At 41.2% G+C, this 11,653-nt stretch overlaps 1 protein-coding gene across 1 annotated transcript in view; it reads right to left on the bottom strand.

Moving 5' to 3' along the window:
* The window catches only part of GCFC2 (GC-rich sequence DNA-binding factor 2), a 17,707-nt gene extending 8,119 nt beyond the window's left edge, over positions 1-9,588 (bottom strand). The window contains exons 1-8 of the mRNA XM_057390395.1: positions 9,181-9,588; positions 7,972-8,079; positions 6,394-6,555; positions 5,534-5,752; positions 4,518-4,597; positions 3,493-3,608; positions 1,775-1,961; positions 1,163-1,286 (exon numbers count right to left, since the gene is read on the bottom strand). Coding sequence (XP_057246378.1) covers positions 1,163-1,286; positions 1,775-1,961; positions 3,493-3,608; positions 4,518-4,597; positions 5,534-5,752; positions 6,394-6,555; positions 7,972-8,079; positions 9,181-9,583 — 1,399 coding nt within the window. The 5' untranslated portion in view covers positions 9,584-9,588. The remainder of the gene's footprint in view (positions 1-1,162; positions 1,287-1,774; positions 1,962-3,492; positions 3,609-4,517; positions 4,598-5,533; positions 5,753-6,393; positions 6,556-7,971; positions 8,080-9,180) is intronic.
* Between the last annotated feature and the right edge of the window lie 2,065 nt (positions 9,589-11,653).

Below are 11,653 nucleotides of genomic sequence, written 5' to 3' on the forward strand. Positions count from 1 at the left end.
AATTTGGAAAATAACCAACAAAAAATCCCCAAATCTAATCAAAACTCTAACAGTATCCAGAGTAAGCCAAAAGTAACTTCCTCTGTAGCACTATTAACTGGCTGGTATGTGCACAACATGCCAAAGAAAAAAGGTGTACTACTACTGAAGCACTATCATGTAAGGAAGAACAGCATTTCCACTACATGAAATACATCTAGGAACATAAAAAACAATGCTGTGTGCTGCTATACCTGCAAGTATGGTCCCATTTGTAAAGAGCTGGAGGTAAAATCATTTTAATGGCAACTCTTACTGTGGCATTACCCTTTTCTYCTTACACCTGCTGTCAAGTTTGCTACACCACTTTACAAAACCATCCAGACTGCTACTTTCTCTCATCAGCAGTTTATCCCCTGAAGTGAGAAGACTGAACCCATATGATTTAGTATTTACCAGGATCCAGTGCATCTGGCCTCCAYCTGTTCCCAGCAGCTCCAAGCATATTGCTCTCAGCTTTGCCTAAACACTTTTAAAGGGTTTGGTTTTGGAGGTCTGGTTTGTTTGGGTTTTTTAAACAGCAGCTGCTAGAGATTCACACAGCATACAAACAATACCTTGGTGTGGAAAAAAATATGAACTGAGAAAACTATTAACTTTTCCTACAGTTACTGAAACAGAGTTTTCTTTTACGTAAAACTCTTACACAAAGTAGCTTTTTTCATGCTTTGACACATGTACATCACCTCCTGGTTTGAAATCTCTAATCTGAGCACACACRTAACCTTAAAGACATTCTCAGGTAAAAGTAAAGTTGCCAATTACACACTCTGTTTGCTCAGATATTCACAGAATTCCATGAAAAGAAAGTTTTCTCCAACTCATGATCTACTAAAAAACTGAGTCCCGTTTTTCTTTTTAAATATTGATGGGAAATTGAGTAACTAAAAATTGACAAGGTACATGGTCATATCATATCCAGAGAAATTAAGCCAGACAAAAACAATATCATGGRCTTTACTGAAGTAAGAATTTCAAATGAGGTACAGTAGAACGTGCCTATGACAATGGGAAGGGGAAAGGAGAACAAAGGTGAAAATKAAAACTTGACCCCAAAAATAACTGTACTTCTGCTCAAAGACAAAAGTTATTTTCTCACTGAAAATCTGAACTTCATACTGACTTGTCACATGCTGAATATAAGCAGATTCATTTTTCAGCTCCTCTTGCCTTCGCTTTGATACTTTCCCAGCTCGCTGCTGAAGAAGTGCATGTACAGCCCATTCCAGTTCATTAATGTCCTTCAGCTGAAATACAGTAAACACTATCAGGTTTTCAACTTACTTAAATCCCACAAGAATTGAACAAAAACCAATTTTCATGGGTTTTTCATATAGCTGTGAAATTAGAATGGAAGTATCATAGATTGACAAGTAAGCTCCTGATCATTGCAGTTTTTCAGGCTTTTTTATAAGGCTGAAAACACAAACTAAATGCCAGTTACTCATCAAAGACTAGAACTTCATACAAAAGKATTGACACTGTTGGCATCCCTTGTTTTATTTCAGTTTGAGACATTACCCACTGAAGAAAATGTATTCGTTAACTAATATTTCTTCTCTTTGAAATGACYTGAAGAAATTCACAACTGCAAAGTGACACAAAATTTAATTAAAATTATATTTGATTCTGAYAGAACTGATTTTTAACTGGGTGGTATGTCCTATCCTTGTTTGACAAAATGCACCTTTATCACCTTAAAAAAAAAAAGAAAAAAAAAAGAAAATGTACATACTTTTTCATTCAAACAGTTTATCAGGTTTTCTACATATGTTTTCATGGCCCTRTAGAATTTGTAATTCAGAGCTGCATCCGAAGACTTCTCTAACTCTTGAACACACATCTTTGAGCTCTCAATATCCTCCATATATTTTTCATACTCTCTCTGGTGAGCACGGTGCACATCCTGTAAGGACGTTATCCTAAAAGAGAGAAACCCAGACAATCAGAACTATTGCCAACTTAACAGCTGATGCATTCCAAAACATTTTTCCCGTTATATTCACATACGAAATCCATGCCTGTGCTAATAATAGCACTTCCATTTGACCCGAGCAGCACTGTAAGATTTACCCATGGCAACATTTGCAGAAGCACAGGGTGTGGACAAACATCCTGCTTTGGAGACCCAAATTTTATTCATGTGGGGCTGGTTTTGAAAGCACCACTGATACTTTACCTGGACTCTTCAATGCACCACACTTCCCAAAAAACATAAAAACCAAATTATGTGATATCCCATAATTCTATGCAATGTTATCTGGGGAAAACTACAGCCCACATCATCATGTCCATAACTGTATTATAAGTTGCATGGACAGAAGTACCTGTAAGTATTCACAAGGTGCTCACTGCTAAATACAAACCAAGAACTCTTACTAGGATATGATAAAATCCACAACTTATTTCACCTCTCTGAAATGAACATTTCCCAGAGAAAACAGCTGAACTAAGATATTGTGTTCTAGTGTTCTACAAGTTAAAAAGAAAAAAATAATCATCTATCTCAACACTTACACTAAGAACATCTACAAAGTTTACACCAAACTCCCTTCCCCTTTTTGCTGTTTTCCAGACAAATTTCCCACTCTTGACAGTTGTATTCTTATGGTACTTATTTGATTTTGTATGTCAATTCCTACTTCAGTTAACTGAATTCCCTTCAAGTGATTAAAGCTAAGAAAGCACACMATTTCAAAATATATGTAGTCCAACTTAGTTTCAACTTGCTAAACAAATGCATCAGTGATGGTCTGTACAAAGCAAAGCATTATACAGAGAAAGCTTGGTGCAAGTTCCCAGCACAAATTGAAGTTTCAGTTGTATTAAGTTACTTGTCTAAACTTATCTGAACAGCTGCTTCCCAGTGCTGGGAGGGATGACAGGGAATGGCTTACCTTGGGATGCCTGACCCCAGCTGTCCTTCCCACATACCCTCTAGGAGCTTCCCACGTCCAAGCCAGGACATTTCAGCTGCCCACACAGCAGCTGAGCTGCTCAAGCAAAGTCACAGCCTGGCACACAGCTAAAGAACAGGATCCAGGCACGTTCTGAACAGGCTGTAGAGAACTTGGGCTGCTTTAGGAAAYACTGGGCTATTTTTGCAGCTGTTATAACAACAACCAGAGGAGGGGTGTGAGTGCCAGCTCCACCTGCCCCCAGGGAAGTTCTGCTTGCTGGGCAAACCTAACTTCAAGCCAAGGATCCTGTCAAAAACTGCAAGTATAAAAAACTGCTGCCAAATACATAAATTTACTTTCTAAAGTTCAAGTTGACAAAAATACTCTTGGAAAGTCCAAATGCTCCCTTACGAAAAAACACTGCCAGGTAAAAAAATCTGTAGTACTCCATTAGACACCACTATATATGTAAACAACCCTCTGGAAAAAAAAAATGACACTTCAAAGCTGTTGTCTTATTCTGTGACAAAAATTCAGACAGCTCAAGAGTTACCTTTCAGTCAGCCGTTTCTTCACAATTTCCAGATTCACAGGTGGTAGAGAAACAGAGGTATCAAACTTGGGTTTGGCTGGTTGATATTTATGCACAGAAGCATCATCACAAATTTCCTACAAGAATTAAGTGTCAATTTTTAATACATCATTTACACAATCGCTCCATTTGCAACTCTACAGATCAACACGACCTATCATTTGAATACTAAATGTTTGATACGAAGATACATACTTTAATCACAAAAAAATCCAGACAAAACCCAATCAATTCAAGCAYGAAGTCCATAACTGACAAGGTCTACTGCTAAAAAATGCTGCAGTTACCTGAACAGTAGCATTAAGTTTTCCAGAAACAAGTAGAGTACAAGGACCTAAAARCATATCATATCCTACTGGATTTGAACACCAGTCTCAGAAAGATGCAACTTTCTCCCATTCCTCTACTCCCCAAATTTCTATAACTGTCAATTCTGACATAAGGAGCTGGTTATACAGATACTCCTAGTCTGACCCAAAGTGATCCAAGCCAGTAACAAAACTTCCAGCACATCAGAATATAGTTTATTTCTGACAATTATTTACTGGGAAAAAGGCAGCATTCTCCTGAACTTYGAAGAGAGCTTTCAGATTGCCACTCAACAGAAATTCAGCAGAATAAAAGAATAATTTTTGCTTTGCAACATTTGTATTATTTGCAAACTCTTGCTTGCAGGATCCCTTGCATGGCAGCAAAAAAAAAAAACCAGAGTTCAGAATTTTCTTCCCTGCTTCTTGTGATCTCTTATCACCAACAGGTACCTTTGGGGCTGACACCACCATGCTGCTTCTCAACAGCCAGASAGAGATTACAGATTTTCATCATCATCTTCCCTTATCTCTAATCATCCTTTCCCTGAACCATCAGGGAATAATTTCCTAAAATCCTGTATAATGAGAGGGCCAGGAAGGAGATACAACAGTTCTCCAGACAAGCACTCTTGCCTACGAGCAAAAAGCAACAGTGGTTAGGAAAGCATGTGTCACCTGAGAGAGTTTAACAGCTTTCTTGATTTGCTGTTCTTCCCACTTGGCTTCATCGTCACTTGATCCATCACCCACAGACACTGGAAGTTAAAACAACCATTATTAGATGTAACTATGCCCTTTATTTTTTCCCCTCTCGTGTTCTGCTCCATCTAAAGCACCAATGGGTCTCCCAAACTCTACTGGGAAGTGATACGCACAAAAAAGAGCAGATGAAAAACCTGCAGATGGAGGACTTCAAAACCGAAAGGCAAGGAAGACTTGGAAAGGTCTACTGGGATTTGTAGAATTCACACCAACATTAATTTCCTCAACAGTTTCTCAAACAACTCCTACTGCAGTAGGAGGCACACAAACATCTTGTTTTTATGTCTCAAAGCAAAGCTGTGTATAATACATGTAAACAAGAGTGTAAGTATAGACTGTGACATTACACCCAACAAACCCTTGAGCATTCCAAAACATACACTCCACTAAAGATACAAAAATATCTCATTAACATTGATTTGAATAGCAGATTCTGCTCACAGTTACACATTCCTTATAGCCCTTATTCAAATAGTAAAATAAACCAGTGCTTCATAAACAACATCATAAGCAGCTCTAAGAGAATAACAGCAATGGAAAAGCCAGTTATGTTTTGCATGCAGTAGGCTTGTTTACTTCTGAAGGGCTGGAATGCTGGTTTGTTTGCTTGTTTTTCATTTTTCAAGAGGAGTTACAATGTCAATGCAGGGAGAGCACTTGGAAGACCAGACCAGAAGCAGGAGGGAGGACTTACAATAAAAGTACCTTCTTCTACAAGGCCATTTTTTTGCAGTCAGCAAGGCCAAAAACAACTTTTTTAACATTTCTCCAAGTATCCTGCACCACCAAAAGTGAGAYCTAAACCCGATTAATGACCCATATAAACCTCAAGTACCAACTACACAGCCTTTTTCCAGGAGCCCTGAGGAGCAAAGCCTCATCCTTAGTGGAAAAGTCACACATGGTTCCAGAGACTAAAACAAACTCACCCATCTCTTCAGTCATCCTCTGCCTAAGAGTTCTCATTTTAGGAGCAAAATCAAGATTCTTTGTTTCAGACTCATCTTCACTCTCCAAATCACTGCTTCCTCTTCTCTGAGGGACCTGAGGACTGTTTGACACATCCAGGGGAAGATAATCAGCCTCTGTTCTGGCTAAGTGACGCTTCCTCCGAGCAGCCTCAAYGTGAGCTGCACTGGGGATACTGCCTGCATCAAAGAGAGAGAAAATCTAAGCAAAAGACTAAAAGCAACACTCTGTATCTAATGTGAATCATCACAACTGTTCACCACCACTGAACAACTCTGGATACAGAACACAATGTGGTTTTCAACCATGTTGAATTCAAGAAGACAGAAAATGCATCCTTACTAAGAAGTGCTCATTTCAAAAACAAAGCTCAGACAYTTTTCTTTCAAATAAATCAGTGTTAGCCTGTCCTCTGTTTTTCTGTCTCCCTAAAAGATCAGGATTAGGTGACTTGGTGCACTTACAAAGGAATCTAAAGTTTACAAATCAGCCTCCAAGTGAAGTTTTATTTTCATCGCATGAGGGGAATTGTGCATCACTAAAGAGGAATTTTCTTCTGCCTCTCTTCTGTAACCAGTGCTCATAATTTCTGCTCTATTTCCAAAATTAGCATAGGAGGACAAAAATTGTTTGCAACTAAAAATATGGGGGAACCATCACTACTCTTCCAGAAGGGTAGCCCTGACTCAGGATAAACAGATGCCTACACCTTAGGTGGTTTAAGCTAAGTGGGACTCATCTCACCTAACTTGTCATGTACTTCAAACACAGAATGTTCCAAAATAGGTTTCTTAAAAAAAAAAAAAATCAGGGAACTAACCTGGTGATAAATCCKTCCTCCTCTGTGGAGAGGTGGATTCATTTTCAGAGTCTGAGCTGTTGTAGTCCTCATTCAGTGAAGAATAAGTTTCATCCTCATTCTCYTCCTCCTCTTCACGAGTGTCTTTGGTGCTGCCAATTGCAGGCTCCAACTGACAGACTTCTGTATTAGGGAGAAAATGATCCATTATTTCAGTTTCAGCTGCTGCAACATGATGTGCCTTAACTGGTTACCAGACATTATTTACACCTTACTGCAGCAAAGACTAGTCACTTGTCTATCTCGGCCTGTTTTCATCAAAACATGTCAAACTGTAACATTCCAAAACAGTCATTTACAAGCCAGTTCTTGTGTTGAATAAAAAGCATCTTTGATGATGTTTCCTATAGAAAGACTATGAGTCCTTCTGAGACACAGAGCGTGTTTACATACACAAAAGCAATGAGATCAGCTCCCAGATAACAACTAATTAATATTCTGATTGCTCACAGCATACTTGGATTCTTTATATGAAAAACTGCATTTAGAAAGCACTTATTTTGAAGCATTAACAATGAGGGGGCTCTTAGTTAAACTATAAACATTTATATCTGTCTTGTCTCCAGTTATTATCAAATTCTTTTAAAACATTGATTTCTCTTCATCTGCCACAACACTTTCAGCAAATCATCACATTAGTGAACAAGAGAATGTACCACCTTTTATAAGAATATGATATGCTTTTGTAAGAAGTTATTAAGAAAATTTAGCATCTCATCCAAATCATGACCTCAAAGGGAATTATTMCTCAATCCAACTTACTTTTATCTATCGTCAGCAAAAACTGCTTATTTGTGAATTGACAGGGGTGTCAAAATGGGAATACAGAAAGAGAACATTTAGACGAATTTGTAAAACAAACAAACTCTACATATCCCAACAGGAAACTTATCACAGAATGGTTTGGTTTGGAAGGGAGCTTAAAGATTATCCTGTTCCAAACCCTCCTTCCATRGGCAGRGAACCTTCTACTAGACCAGGWGCTCAGAGCCCCACCCAGCCCRGCCTTGAGCACTTCCMGGAACAGGGAGACCACAACCTCTCTGGGCTATAGCTCAATGAAACCAGGAATGCTACCAGAATAATCCAGGATATTGACTGCACTCAATTAAAATACTTAAATGCTGTAAGAGCACACAACTTAATAATGTTTACATTAAGTTTTAACAAAGAAAAYCCTACTAAGCTCACATTTTCCCCCAATGCCAATACTCAGACCAAACTGCAATCTGACAATAATAAGCAGTGAATACCTGGCCGACAATTTGAAAGACAAGAAGTTAAAGGGCAAGTTTATCAGAACTTTGTCAATTCTGATGGTTCTGCATAACCAGGTTTTCTCAACTACAGCCTCCAGGTTCTGATAATCTTTTACCAAGGTCAAACTGAAAATAATTTCAGCACAAATACATTACAATTACAAAACTGTACACTAACACCGTAAGTATAATTCTGGGTTCAATTAACAAATAAAAAACATTTAACAGCAGCATTTTTAGATCACTCTTCATAAAATATTCAACTAAAAAAAGGACTTACTCTTGCTTTCTTCAACTTCTGTCTGTGCAGGCAGTAGACTTTCCTTCTTTCTAATTCTAAAAGTTACTTCGTTGAAGGATGGCTTTTTAACTTCAAAAAACTCTTCATCTATCCAGAAAAAAACAAAGTGATTCTGAGTAACMTCAATAAAGCCAWCAAYATACACACACATATATGTATGTACTACATACAAAAGTGCAAGTAATCTTTATGTGTACACAGTATAACTTTTCAATCACAGAATCAATGAGGGTGGAAAGGACMTCTGAGATCAAGTCCMACCTATKACCAAACAGCAACATGTCAACAAGACCATGGCGCTTAATGCTACATCCAGTCTTTCAGTTCTGGCTGGATTAATTCTAAATATTACTATGGCTTTATCATTCATGATCCATCACTTAGTTAAAAACACTGCAGCTCAGCCTCCTCAACACAGCAACACTGCACTGCTGAAATGCAGAGTCTCTTTGCAACTTCATCATCAATCACAACAGTAACAGTGCAGTAGAGTCAATGAAACATTTTTATTTCATTTAATTAAGCTTGTTCATCATTACCTAGTCATGGAATCACACACTACTTGTTCTCTCTGGTTTTCTCCAGCTACAAGAAGATTTCAACCATTTCCCAGCCAAAAGAACATGGACATAAATAATCACCAAAGTACTTTCTACAGAATCCCAGAATYGTCAGRGTTGAAAGGGACTTCTGGAGATCRCCTTGTCCAYCCCCTKCCCAGTCAGGGTCACCTGGAGCAGGAAGCACAGAACATATCCAGGTGGGTTTGAAGTGTCTCYAGAGAGGGAAACTTCACACCYTCCCTGGGCAGCTGTTCCAGTGCTCTGCCACCCTCARTGTAAAGAAGTTCTTCCTCGGGTTGAGGAGGAACTTCTTGTGTTTTAGTTTATGGCCACTGCTCCTCATCCTAAGCACCACGGAAAGAGTCTGGCACCCGCACTGGAGATATTTATATGGACTAATGAGACCCCGCTCTCAGTCTTCTCCAGACTAAGCAGGCCCTGCCCATACTTTAGCAGGGGTTTATAGTGTAAACCCTCCCAGCAGCCCTTTTCCTGACAGAGCAACGTTAGGTGTGTTTACAGAGAAAGGCGGGAGGGTGCCCAGGCTGGAGGATGAGGCAGGAGACCAAAGCAGCCAGACCCGGAGCCCGCGGCCCTGCTCCTCGGGACACACACACACACATACACACACATACACATACACACGATCCCTCCTCACCTTCCCGCTCCTCCTCGCTGCCGAAGCTCAGCAGCTCCTTCCCGGCCCTGCCGGGCCCCGCTGCGGCCCCAGCTCGGCGCTGCCCCGGGCCCGTTCCCGTGCCCGCCCCAGGTCTGCGCCCCCGGCCGCGGGGGCTGCGCGCCGGCTCCTCGGTGGGCAGCCGCTCCTCGGTGGGCAGCGGCCCCTCCTCGCCGGACCCCGCGGGGGGATCCCCCTCAGCCTCCGAGGGCGAGCTGGCGCCGGAGTCTGGGGACGGAGCGGCGGCCGGTTCCGGCTGCGGCTCCGGCTGCGGCTCCGGCTCGTCSTCGCTGCTGCCGCTGGAGGCTGCGCGCCGCCGGCCGCGGAAGTTGCGCGGGGGACGGCGGAACATCGCTCCCGGGAATCGCTCCCGGTGATCGCTGCCGGGATCGCTCCCGGTGATCGCTCCCGGGAATCACTCCCGGTGATCGCTGCCGTGGATCACTCCTGGGAATCGCTGCCGGGGCCCGGCGCGGTCCCAACGTGGATGACAGCGCGCACGCGCGGCGACCCCGGCGCGCCCCGGCCGCGGGTGGGCGGGATCCGGGAGGGACGGAGGGATGGGCGGGGACAAGGGGAGCGGGGAAAGTGTCCCGTGAGGAGAAAGTGAAAGGCGTTTTTCTGGTCATTCGTTGATCATTGATGCCTAAAAATGTCATTTGTTTGACGAGCTGTAGGCCCCTCGGTGCAGGGGCTGCCGTGCTGGGTAGGTGCTSCCCCTGCTTCGCAGTGCCATCGAAAGCTTAGGGGGTTCTGGTATTATAAAATAYAGTTTATAAATAATATATGATAATATATTATTTCAATATGCATAAATTATATGTAAATTATACCGCGGTAATTAGTAATGAATATTTATAGACCTTGGTGATTGCTATGTATTATGTAAATKAATAGTAAATTGAAATGTAATTGCTAGTGCCTAACTACACATACATAAAATAGCTATTTTACAATTAGTAGTAACATACACTAATAATAAATAAATACACTTTATAATGCTAGGTGAGATGGAGCTCTGAGCAACCTGGTCRAGTGGAAAGTGTCCCTGYCCAAGGAAAGGGTGTTAGAACTAGATGATCTTTAAGATCCATGCCAAGCTATCCTAGGATTCTATGATTATTGCAAATACAAAACTGATTCTGTAGCTTGTTGTCAAAAATTAATCACACTTTTTTCTCCCTTTTCTCAGGCTGAGCTCACAGAAGSAGTCAGGCAGGTGCCAGTGCTGGTAGCAGGGGAGGGGAACATATGGCTGRGAACAGAAGGAAGGTGGGAATGTGACAAGTGATGACAAATTGGTTTGCTGGGAGAGGAGTTGCACTGTAGCTTGCAACAGCCTTTGATTTCTGCCGTGCTGACTTGAGCTGTGTGTGATTTGCTCTGYGGAAAGAAAGTACATCCCACTCCAAATTAAACCATGAAACCAGGCAGAGCAAGTCCTGCAAGTAAGCCTTTATGTCCCAAGAGAAGTAWCCAAAAATAGCAAATGTTTGAAATGTTCTTGCTTAAATTGCTCCACCTTTCTGTCCTTCATCTGCAAGATGAAGATACTAATATTAACTTGCCTCAGGAATCTTGTGAAGAAAAAAGCTGCATTTGTGAAGCACCAGTTACAGTAAGAATAACATAAAAACCAAGAGAAAATCAACTAAAATATATCTCTATGCAGCACTGCTTCTGAATAGTTATTAAATAAAACCCAGGGCTATTTAGTGAATACGGAAGATTATAAAAACTTTAAAGTAACCATTCAGGAAGCACAGTTCACCTTACAGCATTATTCATTTTCTGCACTGAAAAAGAGTGAGGGTCTGGTGGAAAAATAAAGTAGTTATGCAAATGATGAAATTAAACCTGTCCCTGGATTTGTAGTTAAACTGACTTATTGCAGGCTTTGACTCAAAGGTGCCTTATTGCTGTGGAATTAATAAGGTAAGGACATTCCCTGGTCTTCAGTTTCTCTGACTGAAGGGTKAAGTCAAGGATAGTCTGGGGATGCACAGGGGTATAGAGCTGCTCCATTGTGACCTGGACAAAGCGGGGTTTGCTGATATAGATTTGCCTGAAATAATGGCCATGAAGTTTTTTGTTTCTCGTTTACCGCTCCATGCGAAGCAAAGATGTTGTGAGTTTTACCAGGAACCTTTAACATCTTTGTAACAATGACAGAGCTTCATCCCCTGGCTATGTCTCTGTATTAGTGTTTCTCTTTCATCTGATTTTAAATCCTGTCAATCTAGTGAGTGCTACTCAGGCGGGACTGAGCTGGCTCCTTGTAAGACAAAATGGCCCAGAATCTCAGCATGGCAGAAGCACAGGACACAACTCTTGTACTCTTTGTCTTTCCAGCAGTTGAAACTGCCATGTTTGCAGTTGTCACTCCAGTCAATATGCTCTCTAAGTGCCCAGATACTAATCT

This window comes from Malurus melanocephalus, unplaced genomic scaffold (assembly GCF_030028575.1).
Source record: "Malurus melanocephalus ecotype Western Australia unplaced genomic scaffold, MMel_1.1 scaffold_26, whole genome shotgun sequence".
In the NCBI taxonomy this organism is placed as follows: domain Eukaryota; kingdom Metazoa; phylum Chordata; class Aves; order Passeriformes; family Maluridae; genus Malurus; species Malurus melanocephalus.